General features: G+C 43.2%; 1 protein-coding gene across 4 annotated transcripts in view; it reads right to left on the bottom strand.

Moving 5' to 3' along the window:
- LOC5577252 (excitatory amino acid transporter 1) overlaps positions 1-25205 on the bottom strand; it is a 66658-nt gene that overhangs the window by 5249 nt on the left and 36204 nt on the right. For all 4 annotated transcript variants that reach the window (XM_021849250.1, XM_001656303.2, XM_021849254.1 and 1 more), the window contains exons 2-3: positions 5477-6235; positions 5023-5414 (exon numbers count right to left, since the gene is read on the bottom strand). In XM_021849250.1, the coding sequence (XP_021704942.1) occupies positions 5023-5414; positions 5477-6183 (1099 nt within the window). In that variant the 5' untranslated portion in view covers positions 6184-6235. The remainder of the gene's footprint in view (positions 1-5022; positions 5415-5476; positions 6236-25205) is intronic.

The raw sequence follows: 25205 nt of genomic DNA, 5'->3' as shown, positions 1-25205 counted from the left end.
TTATGCGTGCTTAAGGTTAACACCTCTCGATCCTCTTCCTCGACTTCAAGCTGTAGGTAGGCTTGAGTCAAGTCAATTTTCGAAAACTTGTCCCCTCCAGCAACGTTAGCAAACAGTTCCTCCATCGTAGGTAGCGGATGTTCATCAATGATCAGATTAGGGTTAACTGTAATTTTATAATCGCCGCATAGCCTCACCCGATTGTTGCTCTTCATCACGGGTACTATGGGCGTGGCCCACGCACTATGGTTGACCTTCTCCAGGACACCATCCTTAACTAGCTTGTCTAGTTCTTGTTCAACAGCTCCACGAAGAGAAAATGGTACTGGTCGTGCCTTGATGTATACTGGATTAGTATTTGATTTCAAACGTAGCTTCGCAGACAAACCCCTAATCTTCCCGATGGAATCGTCGTAGAGATTTGCGTACCTTCGGACCAATGCTCTGACTTCAGTAGTAGAAACCTCCGGTTGTCCAACAGAAACATTCTCCGGAGTGGGAGCAGCAGCAGTAAGCGTATGCACTTCCGAATAGGCAACTTCGTTGAGATCAATCCGCAAACTTCGCATCCATTGACGGCCTAGCAGTGGGTGTTTCCTCATACTGGTAACATACAGAGGAAGGGACACCCGTTCGGTTCCGTATTCAACGGCAACATTCAGCATACCTTCGATACCGATATTCGTATTACAGAAACTAACCAGCTCCATATCCGGTGGGTGTAGCTTCTTCCCGGCGAAAAACTTCTGTTGATCCTCCACGTTCATAATGGAAACAGGAGCACCCGTATCGATCTCGAACCGTATCTCCTTTCCATTAACCTTGACATCCAACCAGAATTTGGGACTGTGGACGTCAGAAGTTGCATCCAGTTTGCACAATTCTTCCAACGTGACGACCTCGTTCTCGTTCGAACCCGTCGTGGAACCTTCCTCCAGCAAATGTGCAGCAGATTTTGTAGTCTTCCCTTTCTTCGCTTTTAGGCACACTCTTTGTAGGTGTCCAGCCACATTACAAAAGTGGCAGACAGTGTGGATATGTGGACATTTATTTGCAAAATGTGTAGAGCTACCACATCTGTAGCATTCACCCTTCTTTCCCGCACTCAATGATTCTTTATTCGTTTTATTTTTATTTGCACCCTTTACCTGTACCTTGGTTCCACTGCTCCTCGATCGATCCACCAGGTTGAGCTCTGGTCTTTCCTGCCTGGATTGCATCTCTCTTCCACCCTTGGACGAAAGTTCCATGGAAACTGCCATGTCACGAGCACGAGTCAAAGTCAGGTCACGTACTTCCAACAATCGAGACTGGATGGTTCGATCCTTGAGCCCAAAAACGAATTGGTTACGTAATGCGGTGTGCAGGTAGTCACCAAACTTGCACGTGATAGCTAGCTTCCGAAGAGCTATCAAATATTCGTCGATGGACTCATCTGGGCGATCATCCCCTTGTCTTCGGCACTTAAATCTGAAGTTTTCCAGAATTTCAAGTGGCTCCGTGTTGAAATGGTTCTCTAGCGCAGCAACAATGTCAGTATACGTACGTTGTTGAGGTTTATCGGGTGCCAATTTGTCACAGAGAATGTCGTACGTTTCGCCGCCCATGAAGTGAAGTAGGAAAAACAATCTGGAATTCGGCTGCACCCCAAACAAATTGAACGCCCCCTCCAGCCGCTCTACCCATCGCGACCATTTCATTTTATGACGGTCGAACGGGTCGATGGTGAATGAAGACTGCATACCAGCAAATGGAAAACCAGCAATGGCGGCTCCTGCAGCACCTCCTGCTCCTGCAACACCGCCGGCACCGGCAGCCAATTCCGCACCTGCATCGGTAGATCCGGAACTTTCGCTTCTGGATTCCGCCGTAGTGGCCATCCTCGTCGGCCAATTGTTGTAGATCACGGGCGAAGCACAATCCGCTAGCAATTCGGACGGCAAATTCTTACCACGAAAGCAAAAACACGTTCTCTACTATTCGTACTCTCTTATACAATGGTTTTATTCAGTTCAGTTGGTAAACATAAGTAGGGGAGTCAAAGTGTGTTTACAAATAAGGTATGGTACAAAATAGGATAGCCATAAGAATTCAAGGTGGCTATAACAATAACCCAAAACCTACTACGTTTCTGGAGGGGTTTTCGATAAATCGCCCAATAGTCGCACACTGGGCACTGCCATCTTCTAAAAATAGGCTATTGGGTAGAGTAATATCAGGCGTCCATGTGTTACGACCAGTGATGGTGAAGTGCAGTATAATTGATAACCCCCCCCCTTTATCAGGGTGTTGGACAAGGGAATTGCCTCCGTTCAGGTAAATAGGTCCAGCAATGGCATATGACCACCCTGACGGTAAATCACCAAATTCCTTTTACTAGGACCTCGTATCCGTTTTAGGAACAGTCAACCCACGGCGGCTCGGAAGTCAAGATGGCAATTTTCTCGCAAACATCTTTTTTTGGGAATTTAGCAGAATTTTCTGATTAAATTGCCAACAGCGCACTGCAGTAGCACGTAGCAAATAACTGCTTGCAAACAATTTCTTTCAAGCGCATTGATTACCTGTAATTTTGTGAAGAATGATTTTTACTTTTCCGCGTTAAGCCTTAAAACTGGTTCTGGACTTAGGTTGGCGGCTTTTCAATTTTACTCCCAGTTGACAGCCGCCCTCCACCCTTGAGTTCAGAGGTCTCATGTTACTAAGCTATAGTTACCCGGGAGTGGTTGGAAGCCACTGTAGCTTCCAGGGGTTCCCAAGGGAATTTCGAGGGAGTTATATAAGAGGAAAATAACCATCATCGTTTTACAAATTTTCAAAACCAGTTTATTTTTAGTCAAAATTGCAGCAATGTTCATGAAAATCTATCATTGCATTGCACTTGCTGTCTGTAAGGATTTTTATGCGGAATTCTTTAAATTCGAACAAAAAAACTGGTTTTTCATTTTTGAAGATTGCTGATGATTGAATCACAGAGAAACAGACGTAACACTTAGAACAAATCGCGATCAAAATCGTAGTCGCAAAACCATGTACGCCCAATACTAAAACCACTGTAGTTGGCCGATGGATCAACAGGTGGCGGTAGTGTGTAAACGTCACACATGAACAAAAACGACGCGAGCGCTGCGAGTGGTCGATTGACCACCTACCATATATTCGAATCGATCGTTAAAAAGTGTGTCGATGGACATCGATGAGAGTGTGACGTCTGTTTGTCTGTTATTGAATGATGGATTCTTGAGCCTTAACGTAAACACTAGGTCACTTTCATAAGGCAATCTGACGTTTAATCACCTTTCTCTTTCATGCACACGCACGCTTATTGATTGTTTTCATACCAAAACCGTTTCCGTATGAAAACAACAAACAAAAAATCCCATTGGATCTTGTTGCTGGAAAGAGAAGGGTGCGATAGCCTTATAGCAACCTGGTTTATACGCTAAACTATCCGAATAAACACTCTGAAAATTTGGTGTTTCTTCGGATAAGTTGGTGTACATGCTCATGTCAATCCATTATTATAGTTCAAATATTTTAGAACAAATAATCGCTGTTTACATGTCCAAGTACTGTATTATCACAGACAAACAGACGTAACTGCTAGAACAATTATCAATTCAAAACTTAGTCTCGCGAACATTAACGCCCAATGCTAAAACCACTGTGTTTGGCCAACCGCGCACTAGGTGGCAGTAGTGTGCAAACGTCAAACTCGAACAAAAGTGATGCGAGCGTCGGCCAACTACCAAATATTAGAATTGAGCGCTATTCTGCTGTACGATGAAAATAATTCGAGTGTTACGTCTGTTTGTCTGTGGTATTATTATGTAAAGCATGCAGTCTGGCGAACATTAACGCCCAATGCTAAAACCACTGTGTTTGGCCAACCGCGAACTAGGTGGCAGTAGTGTGCAAACGTCAAACTCGAACAAAAGTGATGCGAGCGTCGGCCAACTACCAAATATTAGAATTGAGCGCTATTCTGCCGTACGATGAAAATAATTCGAGTGTTACGTCTGTTTGTCTGTGGTATTATTATGTAAAGCATGCATATCAATGAAAAAATGCATTTTGACCTAAGTGGCGCTTACGTCGACTATGCAAATATGGGCAGTGTAGGTGAGCAATTCTCGCTGAATTGCTTAAGGGGGCAGGATCCGTCATTGGTTTCGGAATTTTTAAAAGCAGTTTTTTCGTTCAAAATCAAGGAAATTAACAGGAAAATATGTTCACTGTAATCTATTCTCCAATCGAAACACAGTGAACACATTTTCATCGACTAATTTTTAGTTTTGGACGAAAAAACTGCTTTTGAAGTTTCGATGATGACGATGATTACGATGACGGAGCGTTGAACGTTAAATGGTGTATAGAATGCACAGACATTAACCTTGGCCACAGAACATTTTCTCCCCGGAACCACCTTACGGTATTTCTTTGGGGAGAGAGACTTCAGGGAGTATGAGGCAGTATGAGACAATGAGAATTACGTTTCAGCCTAGTATACTGTTCAAAAACCACCTGGAACATTCTTCCGACAATGTCCACGTCGTCAGCAAACAGATGAAGCTCTTCGCGGTCGATGGTATCATAGACCGCTTTGAAATCGATGAATATCCCAAGTAACCGTATACACAGCAACAATTTGTGAATATTAAGCAGCACGCAATTTGGAATCTACGGAAAATTATGGCAGGCATTTGAAAATTAAAGTGTAAGCCAACAGCTGAAGCAAATAAGACCATCTATCAACCATATGCTATTCGCCGAATTTGTTTTTTTTTCTCGGAATCTATGCGAGATATTCTATCTCGGAAGTAGGGCGCATTAGACTGCATCCGGACGCGAATCGAATGCACCACTTCCTTAGTTTAGGTATCTCGCATAGATTTTAAGCAAAATTCAACTTCGGTGAGAAACCGTTTCTAACTTTTTATCGCACCAACAATATCGCGAATTACGTTGTTTACGCCAGTGACCCTTTGTATTATACCGCTTTCATGTTTGGTGTGTACCTACCTCTGAGTTGAGCAATGAAAATGGCGGCCACAGCTTCGTACAAGGCAGTGCCGTCCATATTGATAGTGGCGCCAATCGGTAGCACAAATCGGGACACACGTGGATCGATGTGATTTTTGTCTTCGAGGCATTGCATAGTCACTGGCAAGGTCGCCGAACTTGACGAGGTTCCGAAGGCGGTGGCAATCGCTTGACCCATGTTTGCTACAAATTTGACTGGATTTTTACGAGTGAACAGGAAGAACAACAGCGGAAGAATGACGAATCCGTGGAATACAATTCCACCAGCAACTACGGCAAAGTATAGACCTAGTTTACCGAAGACGGCTCCTAGATCTTCCATTTCCAACAGTTTGGCAGTAATCAAAAACAACACTCCGATGGGCGACAACCTAAAAATAATCAATTTCACAGTTACACTACAATAAGATTCTTGTAAAGTTTCATAACTTACCATATAACCCATCCTGTAACTTTCATGATGGTATGTGACAACTGTTGAAAGAACTTCAGTACTAGCTGAACATCTTCTTTCAGTGCCCCAAGTGCTATTCCGAATACAATAGATGCCACCACCAGACCAATGATGTTCATTCCATCGACAAATTTACCGCCAACAGACCAAAGGATCAGATCTGTTTCCACCGGGTTACTTTTGGGAGGTGTCAGAACAGTTTGATATTGCTGTAGGCAAGCTTGGACCAGGTTCGGTGGAAACATGTTTCGTACCAAGTCCAGCAAAGTGTCAGCTGTTGTAACGTTTCGTACTTCCCCTTTTACAGCGCCACTGGTCTCTTCGGCTCCTTTGCCCGGTTGAATGGTTACGACGAGTACAATTCCCAAAATAACTGCCATTACCGTTGTTATCACGTAGTACAGGACAGCTCGACCTCCGATTTTTCCCGAAAGCGACAAATCTAGGGAACCGACAGCAGCGATGAGGGATGTAACAATAAGAGGCAGGATCAGTGCTTTCAGCATCCGGAGGAAGATATCTCCTACAAAGTTGATGTAGGCTACATCTCTTGCGGTCCATTTTTCACCTTCCGCGGGCACTTCCCTGAGACCAATTCCAAGCACTATGCCAACGATGACTCCACCGATAGTCAAAAACGTCAGCAGGTTCTCCTTGACGAAGGCTTGCAACTGCTCCCGTCTCATCTTATCAGCGTGCTGCTAATGGGCTCAGAAGCACGGATATGCCGTCGAAATGCTGAAAAAGGGCAGGTACAGATTTTAGATTCACAAGAGTACTTCAAGTGGCACGCGAATCGATAACATTCGAGACCTATTGGTATTATTCACAATCAGAGAGATTATGGCGACATTTTTACGGTACTTGGGTTTTACGAGGAAATCAGTCTTATCATTGGCGGCATTCAAGTGGACGGATTGGATTGAATAAATTTCCGCTTTCCTTATCGAAAAGTCGGCGCAGACGTCTCATTCGATGCCATTATTTGACACATAGATGATAATCTGCTTTATGAATTTGAAAAAAAAACTTGAGAATATCTGAAGTTCAATGTTTTGACGAGCCCATTGATGATATTTGAAATTTTGTAGAAAGCATTCATGTGGCACATTAAATTTCATGATTTGATTGAGCAATTATTAAAATTTTCATTCCTCCTAAGGAGGGCACTAAGGGATGGGAAAAATAATCCAATTTTTGTAGCGAATCCTAGGCGACTCACTCAAATGTTACCACTTTCGAATGAGAATATATTTCATATAGCTACATACATAGAGTAAAGTGGGGCAAAAGTTCGAGTGGGGTAAGAGTTTCTTTTTAAGATTTCTAGCTCAATTTAAAACAAATCTTTTAAATGTCATGGTGGTTCGAATGCTATTCAAGTAAGAGACTTTCACTCCAAATATCATAAAAATCGATTGAGATTTGGAAAAGTTATGGCTATTTGTTGTTTTTCGACGTGAATATTATAATTTTTGGACAAACTTTCGTTGCATGGAACCAATTGAAGATAAAATCTTTTTCAATATTTTATGTAAGGGCGTTTCTAGGCCTATCATAAGGTTGCTTTGAGGTGTATTAGTTTTTGCATAAATGCTTGAAAACAATTTTTGGCCCATAGTGGGGCAAAAGTTCGAATCAGCGGGGCAAAAGTTCGACCTATGTATAAAACCACGGAAAAATTTGCAAATTGCCTAAAATGCCTAGAATTTTTTTACTTTGTAGAAAAAAAAAACATTATTCATAGAATTTGGTAGTGATTTGCATTGATTGATTGTTGATTGATGCTAATGCAATAGCTCAAGATCTATCTCTCTCGAATCTAAGTCTTGGCTTTGAAGTTTTTCTTGACATGACTCAACCTTTGATCAAAATTGAATTCCTTCCAATAAGCTCGAGAATAAGTAATCAGAAAATTAATGGGGATAAAATTGAATATACGATTAATTTGAAAACTAGGACATTTTCAGCCTAAAGCCTGGGCAAAAGTTCGACCCATGTATAAAACCACGGAAAAATTTGCAAATTGCCTAAAATCCACATATTATCTTCAAATCCAGTTACATTTGTCTGATCGTGTGAAAACTGTCACCAAAATTTTACATTTCCACTTAGTTTTGCGAAAAACTACTATTTTTGAGTATATTACAATTAACTCGGTTTTGGGCAATTTTTTGATGAAAATTTAGTGTGTATTTTTCGTTAAACTTAAGTTTACGGCTGGTGTAAGGTATGCCTGTCACAAAAGGATCGACATTTTGTGTTTTAGCCAGCGAACTTTTGCCCCACACTAGATTCGAACTCTTGCCCCACCGGTGGGGCAAAAGTTCGAATAAGACAATCAATTTTGAAACTATTATAACTAAAAATGAGTAAATATTTTGACACATGTTTGTTCAGCAAAATTATAGCCAATATGTTGAAGGTTTACTGTATGGTATTTGTTTTGTTTTAACTGCTATTGTTTTCCTGGAAACTTTGATTATACAACTAAGGTCGAACTTTTGCCCCACCTTACTCTACAGTACTGGACAGAATGTAGTACGGATTGGTCGATTTTCATACAAAATGCTCTAGTTTGGAGATCTGGATCTCGGCTTCCAGTGGTTGGATTGATCTGAAACTTTTATCACAGCTAGGAAATAACATGAATTCCACCTAACTAAAAAAATCACAATATTAGAATCACCAATTTTTAAATTATTGAAACTCTCTAATTTTGTGAAAAATGGCAAACTCATTTGGTAAATATTTTTGAAAGAATATGTCTCACTGAAATGTATTGTTCTATAAACTAGTATGTTTTATAATACTGCACAGTTTTGCAGAAAAACATTTTGCGCTGAATATTTTCATATAAAACTATTTTTAATTAAAAGATTTTTTAAATCTTAAAAGTTTGTTTATGAAAAGTTTCAAATTTTCAGCTCAGTGTACACTGCGGCACACTGTTTTGTCTCAAGCACCAAAATATCGTTATTTACTTAATTAAGAGTTGCTGAATTCATTGCCATCTTCAGAAATTTCATAGCACGTCTAGTTTTTGAAATATTGACTGTTAAAAATGCTAAATTTGACTATTTCAGCCAACTTGCATGCAAGTTTGTCAGCTAGTATAGCAATTTATATTTAATTTTCCTCAGAGCTCAAACTTCATGTATAGAACAATACTTATCAATAAAGTTTAAAATACTTCCGATGCTCAAAAGTTATTTTTTGTAAGGGAAACGAAGAATTTTGTATGAAGACTGCAAGCATGTTTAAAAATCAATTTAATCGTGCGATTTCAACCAAATTATATCTAAAATGAAAGGTAAAGTCCTGTTTTGCATGCTTGGTGGATCAGATCACAACAATTTTTGATGAATCATTGTTTAAATTTTATGTAAATATCAATGAAACCAATGTTTTATACAACTTTGCGTGTTTTATACAAATTGTGACGTGCTGGAGCTGCATCAGATTCAGCAGCTCCAAATTTATTAGAGACACATAATTTGATCCTTGAGACACGTCATTTTTGTTACGCTGTGTTATTTGAAGAGATGTGATTAAATTTTCAAATAAATTGGACTCCAAGAAGCCGAGATCCAAGCTCCCAAACCATACCATTTTGTATGGACAAAAGAACGACCAAAGCGTGCCAGTACTGTACATGTCTGAGGTACCGTAAATCGGGGTATCCTAGATAATGCCGATAACTTTGATAGAGCAGGACCCACAACTTACTCAACGATATAATAAAAATACAAAAGTAAAGAGTTTTAGTACAACACTTCAGCTGCCCATAACTGTATATTTGTAACATTCGACAAAAGTAGGCATTGAGTAAATGGGATACCAAGTAAGCATTTTACTGCAGTATGGAAGGAATCTAAAATTTCAAAAAATCATTAAGAATTCAAAAGAGCTTATTTGAGGCTGAAATTTTGTACAACTCATATCGCGTATTTGGTGAATAGTCAGAAAAAAAATTCTGATAGAAATTTCGTTGCTACTACATTATGAGTAGGCTTACCAGAAGAATATTTCAGAAAGGAGGACATATTGCTTTACTGGCTTTGACAAAGGAGGACATTTCAAAAATTTGTCACACCAGAGCAAAAATTTATATTGTTGCTCCTTGAAGAAAAATTCCATAGGAATCATCTAAAACGGATTTTTATCTCTTTCAGTTCTTTGTTGAATAAAAGTAAATGAATGGACCTGAATGTCTCGTTTTTTCATATCACTTTTCCTAAGATACAAGAGAGGGCCTAAGCTTAGTTGATAACTTTACCCCAACATAAGATAACTAAAATACATTCATTGCAAGTGAAAAAAAAATTTATTGAAACTCCAAAAGCATCTCAACCCTAGATAGCATAAAAAGGAACGTTGTTGACTAAACATGTACAGCAAGATAACAAATAAGAGTTTAAGAAGAATTTTAAAGACTAATGAAATGTTACCTTCAAAAGAAACCAAAAATACTTTTCATACTCGACTCTGGGTTGGGTGACAAAAAGTCGAAAGACAAAACGTCGAATGCCAAAACACCGAAAGAACAAAACGTCGAAGGGACAAAACGTCGAAAGGAGAAAATTGTAAGAAAACGAGAAGAATGATTTTCTTCCAGAAGAATTGTCCAATCGACCACAATGTGAAAAAGTTATCTGAAAAACATTTCCAAATCGGTATTGAAAAATTAATGCTTTCGACGTTTTGTACTTCCGATGTTTTGCCATTTCGATGTTTTGTCGACGTTTTGGGTCTCGACGTTTTTTTTTCGATATTTTGGCCCTAAACCATCCCTTTGGGTTCCGTCTTTCTGTAAAAAGAACTGTAATACAAAAAACCGTAGAATTTTTTTTTACTTTGTAGAAAAAAAAACATTATTCATAGAATTTGGTAGTGATTTGCATTGATTGATTGTTGATTGATGCTAATGCAATAGCTCAAGATCTATCTCTCTCGAATCTAAGTCTTGGCTTTGAAGTTTTTCTTGACATGACTCAACCTTTGATCAAAATTGAATTCCTTCCAATAAGCTCGAGAATAAGTAATCAGAAAATTAATGGGGATAAAATTGAATATACGATTAATTTGAAAACTAGGACATTTTCAGCCTAAAGGAGGACGGGAGGACACATGGTCAAAAGAAAGGACATGTCCTCCCAAAGGATACCATCTGGTAAGCCTAATTATGAGGCTCATGTAGATTCTCAATGTGACTGTTATGCGGTTACAATTGCCAATGTGACAAAACAACTAGGTATTTCTTTCGAATTTTCTAGAACAATCTCATAGTTTTTAGTAAGTTGATCGAAACAATTACCTTTCTTCTCTAGTCTGCGTTGGACGCAACAGCAACGAGCGCTCGGTCGCAGAAGTAAACAAGTACCTAGCTGCCTTATGTTGGGTGCTGCTTTTGTTCGTTCGGTGTGTGCTATTTGGCTATAAACGTTCGGTACCACTATGGAAGTGTATGCTAACACTCTTCAGTTTCGGTTCCCCGCAGGGGCTATGCCGCCCTCATGGTCGGAAATTGCGGAATTCGCCAAACGGGTGCATTCGGACGTCATGCAAATGGAAGTTGTCTATAAACTTCCACAGCAGAGATCCGTGTGTGTAAAATATAGATCACGGGAAGCCATGGAGGAAGCGTTAAGGCGGAACGAGGATTTAATCAAATTTTATTACGCTGACGGGAGAGCTGTGGACGTGCATATGTCTACCGCGGGAAACAAGGTGGCTTACGTCAGAGAGTTTGACCTCCCTCCGGAGGTTCCTGATAGCGTTCTGGTTTCGGTTCTTGCGGAATACGGAAAGGTCGGGAATACTACTCGTGAAAAGTTTCCTGAGGGACTGGGACTTGATCACCTATACACTGGTGTTCGAGGTGTCTATTTAGACATAAAAAGGAGATCCCGCCATCTCTGGGACTCGGCACTTGGAAAGTGAGAGTTTTTTTATGATGGACTAAAGGACAAATGTTTCTTATGTAACCAGGAAGGGCACTACAAAACCTCTTGTCCAAATCGGAAACCAAAGAAACCCAAACAGAAGGAAAAGCACTCTGGTTCGTTCGCTGAAGTAGTGGAGTGTGGAGCTCCAGCTTCGGAGAATGTGGTTATAATCGAGGAGGAAATAATACAAGAAGAGGTTATTGAAGACGGACCAACAATCGAGTACACATCGGAACAGCAGAGGAAAGAACAAGAAGAAGCACAACAAAAACGAGGAAGGCAGGAGAGAGCAATAGCGGAGTTGGCGAAAGTGGCTAACATGTTTAAGGATCATGAGAATAGACATGAAGTGAATGAACGTCCAGCTCAATTCGCGGCGTCAGGATCGGTTTCGACGGAGATGTTGCGTCCAAAGAAAACAGCTAGAAAAAGCTAGTTACTTTACAGTTAATTAATTGTAATAATATATTTTGACAATATCACTTCTCGGCTCCGTTAAGTGTCATGCACGTTTGAGCCTTCCAAATAAATACATAGAAAAACAAAGTTGATCGAAAGTATTTATCATTTGATGACTCTCCATGGTATTAACTCCAATTTGTCAAAAATGTCGAATGTGACTGTTATGCAGTTATGGGCAGCTCATGTGAGAACTATTATTATTGTTATTGAAATCGAAAAGATTTGAGGATTTCCATACAAGTATAAAAATCGTTGAGATTTTACCAGTTTTGAAAGTATTATGTGAAGAAGACTGTTGACTTGCCTGGTGTTATAAAATTGTGATGTTTCCTGCAGTAGGTAAGGTTAAGATGAGTTTTTTTTTCATTTCATCATGAAAAAGTAAAAGAGTTTGAAACTCACAAATTCCAATTGCTGCCAAACTTTTGTGAGGCAAGTTTGAGTAAAGCTGAACTGAAGGATAAAGGAGTAGTAACCACAAAATTATCTTGATGCACCTATTCTGCAACATTTGACGTTTCTTTAACGTCGATTTGCATGCGCAACTCCATGAAATAATAGGGTAATTTAATTTCGAATGGATATGCGCGTAATGGAACTTCAATAATATTTTATATGGAACAAAACTACTAAACATTTTCAAACACCCCAGAGAGTGGCTAATGATATGCTTGATATGAGTCTCATCCAAATGGACTTCTTAATATTTAAAAGCAGAAACTTGTTCAATAACATCTGGGCTCAGCGTTGAACTTATTATTTGAGGTAGAGATCTTCTTGAAGAATGAAACAACATGTATTTGGTTTTCATTAATTTAGGGGCAACTAATTACTAGCAAAATAACTAGAAGGCTTATTAATATATGCTATAGGGAGCCGGTGTCTTTAGTGGATTACCTAAGCAATAGAAAATCATAACATAATAACGAAAAATCTAACAGTTTGAAATCGTTATATCTCAAAATTCAGATAATTTTGAAACTTGGGGTTTTCAGTAACGTTGTTCTGGAGGTAGAGCGCTATCTGATAGTATTTCATATAATTCGTTATTTGACTACTAGGTGGCACTAGTGGGTTTGAAACATTTACTTTTGTTATGCAGATATCTCAGGAGCCTGTCCATTTAGAATTATGACTTCTTCGGCAAAGTTGTTCAGTAACTTATGGGTACCTTTGCTCGAGCTACTTGAATCAAAATTTTGCCACCAGGTAGTGCTACTGACCATGAAACTATTGTTCTGCAAATATCTCAGGAACCTGACCATATAGAAAGATGGTGACTTCGGCAAAGTGGTTCAGTCCGTCAAGGGCTATCATTATTTGAACCAAGAAGTTTGCGATTGCGATGGGGCCCAGATAGCCATAGCGGTAAACGCGCAGCTATTCAGCATGACCATGCTGAGGATCGTGGGTTTGAATCCCGCTGGTCGAGGATCTTTTCGTCAAGGAAATTTTCTCGATTCCCTTTGCATAGAGTATCTTCGTACCTGCCACACGATATACACATGCAAAAATGGTCAATCGGCAAAGAAAGCTCTCAGTTAATAACTGTGGAAGTGCTCATAAGAACACTAATCTGAGAAGCAGGCTTTGTCCCAGTTGGGACGTAACGCCAGCAAGAAGAAGAAGAAGTTTGCGATTTTGTCACCAGGAGGCGCTAGTGAGTATGAATCTTTTGTTTTGCGGAAATCTCAGGATCCTGACCACACCACGTCATCCTGAAAGATGACGTCTTCACCATAGTTTTTCAGTGGGTCAATGGCTGCCAATGTTAGCCAATCTTCAATTTTAAGACTTAAATAACTTTGGCAGCTTTTGAACAACTTTGCCTTAGACGCCATATTTCTAGGTGTTCGCGCTACTGAGATATTTGCAAAACAAATGTTTCATGCTCACTGGCGTCACCTGGTGGCAATATTTAAAATCAACTAGCTCATTCAAAGATTCAAAGGCTTTCTATACATCTTTGCCAAAGCTACCATCTTTCTTAGTGGTCAACTAGCTCAAACAATGATAGTCCTAGAATTACTGAACAACTTTGTCGAAGACGTCATCTTTGTAACAAAAGTTTCATGGTGGCGGAATTCCGTACCAAATTACCATAGCATGTCAGCACTTGATCTCCTAAACAACTTCGTCGAAGATGGTTTTTCTATATTTAATCTAGATCGCGAGGTATTTTGCATAGAACATGAAACAAAAGGTGTTGTACAAAATACTACTCGCATTACAAAAATTCGCTCGACCACTTTGTTTTGAGACTCACTGAGTAGCAACCAGATTGAAAAAAAAAATTGAATGAATCTGCTAATGCTTAAAATGATAACAAGTATGTCAACGCTACCTTTAACTTCTTTGTTGGAATAAAGCAAGCTAGAGAGTACTTATAGGCTAATGTGCCTGAGGGTTGCGAGCGCGTACCGTACCGTACGATGCACTCTGCGTCATCACCGGTATGGTGCCTATTGGTATCCTTATCATGGAAGACATAGAATGCTTCAAAAGGCGCGGCACAAGAGGCATACGCAGGACTGTCAGACTGGCCTCTATGGTCAAATGGCAGCGTGCGTGGGATAGTTCCACCAAGGGAGTGTGGACTCACATATTGATTCCGAGGTTAGATATCTGGGTCAATAGGCGCCATGGGGAACTAACATTCCACCTGACACAGGTCCTTTCGGGCCATGGTTGCTTTAGACAGTATCTACACCGTTTCGGTCATGCGGGTTCTCCCGAATGTCCAGTTTGTGCAGGTTTAGAGGAAACGGCGGAGCACGTTTTGTTCGTGTGCCTGCGTTTCCGCACGATGCGTGACCGCATGTTTGCCACATGCGGTCGGGCACGACTCCGGTCAATTTGGTTCAGAGGATTTGTGAAGACGATTTTGGCTGGAATGCCGTTTTATCGGCTATCACCCACATCGTCTCGGAACTACAAAGGAGGTGGCGAGTGGACTCAAGGAGTGGCTAGTGCAGACGCTAAACAACAGGTGGTCCAAGGGTTCGCAGTCAGCTACGTAGGTCATACCGGTGCCCTACGGTCGAAATCGACCCTTACAGCGATAAAATGGCCGCGGGGAGAACATCCTGGTAGCGCTGCTGTCGTGGCACCGGCCTACTGGGTTGGATTCGAGCCTCTGGTTGTTCGGGGCAGGTGGAGGTTCCTTCGTCAGCAATCCCAGCTGATGCTAGCTGATAGGGCCTGAGCCTTCAGTAGGTCAAATTGCGAAGCCCGCAGTATCAGTTCTTGATACCTGCGGTGCAGCTGGGCGCGGGCGTAGTGGTCGACCCTGCCCGCCTTCAGCGGACAATGGGAGGTGAGGACCACCTGGGAAGCTGGCAAAGCGCCAGCATGCTACCTTGGTGGACCCCCCTAAGCGTGTCATCGATGTTCGTTGCTGCATGGCTACGCAGCTAACCTGGAGGATGCGATGTGCAATAGCCCCTCTCCGAAGCAATGCCTTCTTGGTGGTCCCGGAGAGACGGTGGCAATGGGAATGGTTTAGTGGGTCGGGGGTGTAGTCCTGTTTACTGCTTGCATGTAGTAAATGGTCCCCAACCCCACACTCCCGCACCTTTGTCCGGAATCTGTTGAGCAGATTATCCCCCCATTGCTTAGCAGGAAAAAAAAAAGACAATAAAATCGATCACTCAAACAGAACACTGTAGCTAAAACCCGTGCTCGAAAACTGTATGACAGCCTGTTGACCAAGTCCGGTGTGTGTGTGTGTGTGTGTTTTTTTTTTTTTTTTTTTTTTTCATGCATCTCTAGGAGTTAAAAAAATCTTCTCAAGACTGGCCTGTATTTGTTCATGCTCATGCCACAGTGTATGGTTTGGCACTGTGTGGGATTCGCAATGGGGCGCCTACCCACTAAAAAACAGTCTCCTAGGTACACCGTCACCGTAAAGAATTCTTCTCCGGCACCACCTTGCGGTATTACTTCGAAGAAGAGGCGACACATGCTACGCGCACCCTTCATTAAGCCCTTCGGCTCCATCATTAATTTGTTAGTTCCATTATTAATTTGTTTCACTTTCAGCGAATGCCATGCCATGCTGAGCCCTACGGCTCCCATTAATAATTTGTTAGTATTCCTAGTTTGTGATCTAAACATGCCATATTCAGTTAATTCGGCTCACAATACCATGGGTGCCAGAAACTCCCTGACGAAGGAAGTTCTCTCGGTGCTGGACGCGTGCCATTTAGCACTCCAGGTTCTCGCGCACTACTCGGATAGTCCCCGGCGGTGAATCTACCCTACCCCGACGAAGAGTTCCCCGGTGGTGGAAGTTCTTCCGGTACCGATGCTGCCCGGATAGGTGCCAAGGTCGATCCTGCGATTCCGGTTGGTGGATGACTTCCGGTTCACAGGTGTCCTGACGACCAATTTGGCAAGACAATTCACACCGTCTTCAGCTCAAGGCTGCACAGACTGGACAATCACAAACATTAGGCAACGGACAACACGAAACACCCAGTAGTCCAATGATGAATTTTTCGTTTGACGAAAAGTTTCTACCGACTGGAGTGGGAATCGAACCCACACTTCATGGCACAATATGCCTAAACGACTGACGCCGCTAACCGCACGGCCACGAAGCCTACAACTTCCGGTGCTTTTCCACGATCTACTCGGTCCGGTCCCCGATCATGCATACCTACCGGTTGGGTGCCGAGGTCGGTTCGGCGATTCCGGTTGGAGACTGACTTCCGGTTTACCGGCACCTCAACGACCCAGAACCAGTACTGCGTCGCGTTCTGCTCGGTCTAGTCCCTGGCGGTGGATCTAGCCATTTAGCTCTCCAGCATTTGTGCGCGGCTCGGGCAGTATACGACCGGGCTACGAAACCCGACCCGAGTTGTCGCCGCGCGCACTTGCTTGCTCCTCCCTCCACTTCCGCTGAAGCAATGACATTATTTTCGTCACCGCCATGTTCACCGCGTTCCACATCACCTCATCGCTACACATTCTATCCACTACGTTGTCTACGGTTACGTCAGCCCCGCAGACCGCTGTCATCTCGCTACGTTCCGCAGCAAAACGTGGACACTCGAAAATGACGTGTTCCGGCGACTCCTCTACGACTGGGCACTCAGCGCAGAGCGGCGACTCTGCGTGGCCGAACCTGTGCAGATATTTCTTGAAGCAGCCGTGACCTGACAAGAACTGCGTCAAGTGGAAGTTGACTTCTCCATGGGATCTGCTCACCCATTTCGCCAGATTTGGAATAAGGCGATAAGTCCACCTTCCCTTCTCAGCGGTATCCCACTCGCGTTGCCATTTCACCATCGTGTCGGCTCGGGCAATCTTCCGGGCTCCTCTAGTACTACTAGCTTCGTAGCACTCCTTATCCTCTTCCAAAACGTAGCCGATAGGGACCATTCCGGCAATCACGCATACTGCCTCCGAAGATATAGTTCGGTAGGCACTCGCTACCCGCATGGCCATCAGCCTATACGTGCTGCTAAGCTTGACTCGGTTCCTCTTCGTCTTCATTGCGGTTCCCCACGCCGGGCTAGCGTACCTCAGGATCGACGTAGCCACGCTAGACAATAGCCTCCGCTTACTGCTGCAAATCGCCGAGTTATTCGGCATGATCCTGGACAGCGCCGTGGCTGCCCTCGCTGCTTTCTCGCACGCGTAATCGACATGGCAGTTAAAGTTCAGCCGATCGTCGATCATTACGCCGAGGTGTTTTAGCTCCCGCTTTGAGGCTATGGTGTGTTCTCCCACTGTAATCTCAGCCTTTTGCACCACTTTTCGGTTGCTGATAAGCAACAGCTCCGTTTTTTGGTGGGCTATCACCAGTTTCTTCTCGTACATCCAGTTTTCGACTGCGTCCACTGCTTCTGTAGCGAGAACCTCCACCCTTTCCAGTGAGTCACCAATGACCACAAGCGTGATGTCGTCTGCAAATCCAACGATTTTGACGCCTGTTGGCAGCCTAAGCGTCAGCACTCCGTCGTACATAGCATTCCACAACGTTGGACCCAGGATAGAGCCCTGTGGAACTCCCGCATTTACCGACCTCGACTTCTGTCCTTCGCTAGTGCTGTAGCTCAAGACCCGGTTTTCGAAGTAGCTTCCTAGTATCTTGCACAGATAATCCGGAACCTTCATTTTATGTAACGCCACAGCAATGGCTTCCCAGCTTGCACTGTTAAAGGCGTTTCTCACATCTATCGTCACGACAGCACAGTAACGGTTACCTCTTCGTTTTTTTTGTCCTTGCTTTGTCGGCAGTGTCAATCACTGTTTTGATGGCATCTACCGTTGACCTTCCTTTCCGGAATCCAAACTGCCACTCCGACAGTCCACGCTCTCCCTCAGTGAACGCCATCAGTCTATTGAGGATGATCCTCTCCAACAGCTTTCCGAGTGTGTCGAGCAAACATATCGGCCGAAAGGAGCCTGGATCACCGGGGGGCTTACCCGGTTTCGGTAACAGAACCAGTTTTTGCCTTTTCCACTGTGCTGGGAAATGTCCCTCATCTAAGCAGATCTGGAGTGATGTCCGGAACATATCTGGGTTGGCCGTGATAGCTGCTTTCAACGCTACGTTGGGAATACCATCTGGGCCAGGCGCTTTCTTCGGCTTCATTTTCTTGGCCGCCTCTATGAGCTCCTCATTGGTAATGATTGCTCTTTCTTCACCTTCCTGGCCATACGGTGTCGGTGGCCAGACCGTTGGCGCGTGTTGTGGGAACAACCCGTCGACGATAATCTGCAACTTCTCTGGGCATGTTTCAGCGGGTACGGCTGGACCACTGATCTTGGCCATCGCCACCCTGTATGCATCTCCCCACGGATTTGCATTGGCATCGCGACACAACTCCTTGAAGCACGTTCTCTTGCTCAGCGAAATTTCTCTTTTCAGATCGGCTTTCGCCGCCCTCAATGTTACTCTTCGCTCTTCCCTCTCACCATCGGTTTTGGCTCTTTGCATCCGTCTCCTGGCTTGGAGACATCTTTTGCGGAGGTTGCCAAGTGTCTCATTCCACCAGTATACCGGACGACGTCTGTATTTCGGCTCGACCTTCCGTGGCATGGCAATGTCGCATGCTCGTACCATCGCAGCCGTTAACTCCTCCGATCTCAAGTTCAGAACCTGCTCTTCTCTTCTGAGGGCTTCCACGAAAAGCTCTTCGTTAAAACGTTTCGTTTTCCACTTCTGTTCATGAGGTGTACTCGCTCTCTGTGAGCATTGCACATTGGTCCCAAAGCCATATCTAGGAAGACAAAAATGATTGCGCCTAAACCGTCAATTTTAGATGTATGGTGTCTTCGGCAAAGTTTCACCATATTTTTCAGACATTGTTTTCAGAGATGTGAAATTAGGGTGGCCCACATGGTTTACGAGATCAGCACATAAACTTTTTTTCTGACGCATTTAGGTCTACACAATGTTCTACAATGTTTTAGAACAACCGATTTGGAGCAACTTTGCCGAAGAACCCAAATTTCTATCTCTTATGGTTCGCGAGTTATGATTTTTTTTAAACAAAAAAGTTAGGGTGGTACTGAAAAATCAAATTTTTCTTGATAACTTTTTATACGATAATTTCTCGCAAAAACTTTGTTCCGAGCACTTTTAGAACTTTTGATTACGCAACTTTTTGCCGAAGCAACTACTGTTCTATCTCTTATGGTTACGAAGTTATCAGAAATTTTCTTCGAAAAAATGGTTGCTTTCAAATGCCGATATCTCCGAAAGGCGCAAACGGATTTTCAATCTTTTGTCGCCATTAGAAATATTATTTCTTTCTCTGTTTATGGTGAAAAAACTGTGAGGACGTTTTTTGTTTGAAAAGATTGACAAAATTTTGAAAATAATGTGTTTTTAACCGAAAATTGTCCATAACTTGAAAAATATTCGAGATAGCTCTTTAGTGCCTTCAGCAAAAATGTGCAAAATTGAAAGTTCTGATAGTGCTTCATACAAGGTATTCATAAAAAATCAACGCTTACACATATATTCACCATAAACCGAATTTTATATGGTAAAGAAAGCGAAAAAAGATATATTTGCTAGAACAATCGAAATAACTGTATGTACGTCATTTATAATTGAATACACATGTATTGATATCGATCATAGTAAGCGGAATCTAAGGAGTTCAACAGGCGAATGCTGCCCTGACTAATTCGTTGTGGCAGATTTATTGGATTTGATTGAATTGAATGGGATAAGTTGGATGCCCAGATAGAATAATTACAGATTCTTCTATGGGAGGATATCACGGGAAGTAAGGTTTTGGTAATTTGAAGGAATTCTTCAAAGTATACGTTTTGTTATCATTTGGGGTTGATAATATAATAAACGGAACCGGTATTGAACGCATGACCTTCTGCTTTGTAAGCCGAAGCGGTAGCAATTTATAACCAACTACGGCATAGGTTAGCTGGACAAACATTATGTCGCGTGAAATAACAAGACACCGTTTATGGATTAATGTTCCATGGATCACTGTTAAAACTGCTTCAGCAACTAACTTTCCCTAACTCCAAACATTTCGCTTACTGTGATAGATCTTATTTCATTACATATATTTTCAATTTTAAATGACTTTACATACAGTTATTCCGGTTGTTCCAGCAAATATCTCTTTTTTCGCTTTCTTTACCATATAAAATTCGGTTTATGGTGAATATATCTCAAAGCAATGATTTTTTATGAATACTTTGTATGAAGCACTTTCAGAAATTTCAATTTTGCACATTTTTGCTGAAGGCACCAAAGAGCTATCTCGAATATTTTTCAAGTTATGGACAATTTTTGGTTGAAAAACATATCATTTTCAAAATTTTGTCAATCTTTTCAAACAAAAAATGTCCTCACAGTTTTTTCACCATAAACAGAGAAAGAAATAATCTTTCTAATGGCGACAAAAGATTGAAAAAAAGTTTGCGCCTTTCGGAGATATCGGCATTTGAAAGCAACCATTTTTTCGAAGAAAATTTCTGATAACTTCGTAACCATAAGATAAGCTTCGGCAAAAAGTTGCGTAATCAAAAGTTCTAAAAGTGCTCGGAACAAAGTTTTTGCGAGAAATTATCCTATAAAAAGTTATCAAGAAAAATTTGATTTTTCAGTACCACCCTAACTTTTTTGTTTAAAAAAAATCATAACTCGCGAACCATAAGAGATAGAAATTTGAGTTCTTCGGCAAAGTTGCTCCAAATCGGTTGTTCTAAAACATTGTAGAACATTGTGTAATCCTAAATAAGTCAGCAAAAAAGTTTATGTGCTGATCTCGTAAACCATGTGGGCCACCCTAATTTCACATCTCTGAAAACAATGTCTGAAAAATATGGAGAAACTTTGCCGAAGACACCATACATCTTAAATTGACGGTTTAGGCGCAATCATTTTTGTCTTCCTAGATATGGCTTTGGGACCAATGTGCATTGTGTTCTTCCACCAATTCTATACCGGACCTCCTGATGATCGCTATGAGTGTACCCATCGCAGACTCTCCAGTTCAGGCTTCCCGTCAACACAGGACTACAGAAAGTGATGTCGATTATTGATTCCCGGCCATCTCTACGGTAGGTGCTGGTTGTTCCTTCGTTACCCAAGTCTACGTCCAGCCTTGCCAGCGCTTCTAGTAGACTACGCCCTCTTGGGTTGGTGAGACGGCTGCCCCACTCAACTGCCCAAGCATTGAAGTCGCCAGCAATGACGACTGGTCTCCGGTCGGCTAGCTTATCGGTTAGCTCGTCCAGCATCTCGTTGAACTGGTCCAATGTCCAGCGGGGGGGTGCGTAGCAGCTGCACACGTACACCTCGTTAACCTTTGCAATAACGAAGCCTTCGTCCGCCTGGAACACTATTTCCTGGATAGGATACCTCCCCATCGTCCAGATTGCCGCTGTCTTCGCCTTATCAGCGGTCCAGTTACCGTTTCCAGCTTGTACTCGATACGGCTCGGCAAGGATAGCTACGTCGCACTTCGATTCCGATACGGACTTCCACAGCAGCTGTTGCGCTGTGTCACAGTGGTTGAGGTTTAGCTGAGTTACCTCCACTGCGGTTTAGAATTTCTCGCTCGCTTGAAGGCCGGGCACTTAGGGCCTCCCGTCGCGTGTCTGTTGCGACTTTTGTCCTTGCAGATCAGGCACCTTTGCTTATTGTTGCAATCCTGCGCCTTGTGACCTTCGTCGCCACACCATCTACAGAGCTTACTTCTGTCTGGTCCTTCGCAGTTTCGTGCCAGGTGGCCGTATTCCAGGCACCTGTAGCATCCCTCCGGTCTCTGGGAGATCTTCAGTGGACATACTGAACAACCGACCCGAATTTTCCCGACTTCCAGCGCTTTGTTGGCTGCGTCTACTGGGAGCTTTATCGACGCCGCCTGTGTTCCAAGCGGTGCTCTTCTTAGCCGTACTGTCATCTGCACCGTTTCCAGATCGCACTGTTCCTTTATGGCGGTCCTCACTTCCTCTTCGGTGGTGATCCAATCCAGATCCCGCAATTGGAGTGTCACTTCAGGGCACATGGCTTTCACCTGCACCTTTTCGCCCATGACTCTCTCGGTTAGCTCTTTGTATGTCGAGCTTTTGTTCACCGAGTCTTTTTTTAGCTCGATGAGCATGTCTCCCGTCTGGGTGCGTCTGATCTTCTGAACGTCGGCACCAAACTCCTTTAGTTGAGGGTCCGTCCTCATGGCCCGCAAGACTTCAGCATAAGTGTCCTCGCTAGTTTTGACGACAACAGCTTCGCATTTTGCCTTCTTCCTGATTGGCCTTTGCTTTCTGGCACTCTCCTGTTTGCCTCTCTTCTTCTTGTTCCGGACCTCTTGCCATGGGATATCGCCGGGTCCCCCACTGAGCACTTCATCCGCCGGTTTTGGATTTGCATTTTTCGGCTTCTTGGGTACAGCCTGTCTTTCGTCTCCTGGTGACGACCTATGTCTTTTAGGGGTGAAACTTGGCGTAGTTCCTATTCCCGCTGACCTTTCTTTCCCCTTGCTATCTTTCCGAGGGGCTATGCCGGTTTTTGCCGGCTGCACTACCGCAGCTGCCAGGGCCTTTTTGGTCGCCGCTAACTCGGTTTCAACAGCATCAATCCTCTGCATCACTTTCCTCCAGTCCTTGACGGCGGATCCGAGGGTTCCTTGAATCCTTGCCACGAGGTCCTTAATGTCTTTGTGAACGTTGTGCCTCTTATCGACGAATTCCCGAAGCTCATCTACGACGGTTTTCGCCGCTTCCACCTTCGATTGGCTCGGGGGTAACTTCCACGCACTTTGCAGCTGATGTTGCTGCTGTCTCTCACGCTGCTCCTGCTCACTTTGCGACTTATCCCGCCGCTCCTGTTCACGTGTTCGCTGCTCGTGCAGCTCATCTTCGCCCTGCTGGTGTTCCAGCTGCTGCTGTTCCAGCTCCTGCTGTTGGCCTTGCTTCGGTGGCGACCTCGGCAAGCCACTTTTTGCGAACGGATTCGCTGCTTCACCTACGTTGATGTTATTCACTTCCATGCTTAAGGGTCCCCCCTCCAAGCCGCTATCTCCACCCGTCGTAAGTAGTCGTCCTTGTGATCCCATGGGTACCTTTGCTTGCAGTGAGGTCCACGCGAGGGCTGACACGGTCCTTCATGGGGTACCGGGTTCAGAGGCAGATCGACGCTAGTCAGGAATATCCATCTGAGCCTACTTCCACCAGCTAAGGTGGCGAGCTTTGAACGTACTAGGAGGCCTGCCACGGTTTTAACGGGACGGGGGCAACCGTTCCATTAGCCCACCTGCCGTTTCAGAATAGTGTCACCCATTCTTACTAAGGAAGTGGAATAGAGCGATTGTCAGCTCTATAGCGTCGTGTTGATACAGTCCTTGACCTTGTCCTTGTCCTTGCAGCCAGTATGCCGTAATTAGGATCTTACTGGCATCGATCCTAATGTGCCGGTTGGCACTCCAATGGTTGGGCTAAGGCACTTTGAAAGCGGTACCAGGTCGCTTGTTCAGGGTTACTTGCAGATATGTGGTTTTTTGTAGAGATTCACCAGAGCCCACTGATGAACCCCCGCCACATCCTAGGTAGACCGTGCTTGAGCCCCTGGTCAGATGGACCAGACGCTCGGCTACCTCCCGAAGGAAGTACTAAAGGTGGTATTCCATACGGCTGTATGTACAAGTTTCGCTTGGGAAGGGTAAAAATCCCAAGCTCCCACCTGGCACCTCCTCACTCTAGCTGATGTCAGAAGGACAACAGTGCCCAGGTTGCACTACCAGCAAAGTACGCAACCCTTTGCTGGCGGTCTTTGTCATCGTTAGACCCGTGGAAGCGTGAGGTAGGGGCTTGTGAGGACCAGAGCTATGTTGGACGCTCCTTCCTGGTTGTCGACTCACCATTTTGCAACCCGTGTGTGTGTGTGTGTGTGTGTGTGTGTGTGTGTGTGTGTGATCCAACTAACACCCACTGTCCGGCAGTGATATTACGGAAAAAATCTTTCTGCAATGTTTTTGGATGCTCTTGCAGAAAGCTTTAGTCCAGGAGTTAGAAGGTGATAGCTCTATTGCAGATCCAGTGACCCATTTCAGAATGGCTGGAGAGACACGTCCATTCAGAAGTCACCTTCACTAACAATAAGCCCCGCATGCATGCATTACCATTATCAAATGAATAATTGTAATGCAAACACACTTCCAGTTTTAAAGATGTTTGTAACGCGGCTTTTGTTTCTTCTAATTTGCTCCATTTGGCGGTAGAGCCATATTCACAATTTCGTACACATTTTTCGCAGGAACAAATTCACTATCTCGTTGCAAAAGGCCGAGAAACGGTACATTATAACGTGAAACTCCTTGGGCTTTCTATAATTCACTCTCAACATAAAATCCGGATGGCATAGCGCCAGCCAGTTTCGGCGGAATCGCGAAAAACGGGAGCACAAATAAAAGCACGCGGAGCAAAATAAAACACGACCGTTCGCGGCAAAGCCTGCTGCGTCTCCAGCCTGTTGACCAAGTCCGGTGGGTGCATAATTTTTTTTTTTTTTTTTTTTTTTTTTTTTTTTTTTTTTTTTTTTTTTTTAATTTCTTTATTAGTATCATTCCAAACATTACATTCATTTCTTATATCTAGGTGTTCTGTGTTATTAGACAACACTATCATCCTAATTTGGTAAAACAAATTTAAGATTTTATTAACATTTTGTTAACAACATATAACATTTCATTTGCCGTAGCAGTTCAGATTTTTTACAGGTGAGTTGATTTCACCTGCTTATAAGAGAAAAAAACGCTTTAAATATACTTAACCTAACTTAACCTAAACATATAATGCATTAATCGTGG

Source organism: Aedes aegypti, chromosome 1, assembly GCF_002204515.2.
Source record: "Aedes aegypti strain LVP_AGWG chromosome 1, AaegL5.0 Primary Assembly, whole genome shotgun sequence".
NCBI lineage: Eukaryota > Metazoa > Arthropoda > Insecta > Diptera > Culicidae > Aedes > Aedes aegypti.
This window is presented reverse-complemented; position numbering and strand designations above follow the sequence as displayed.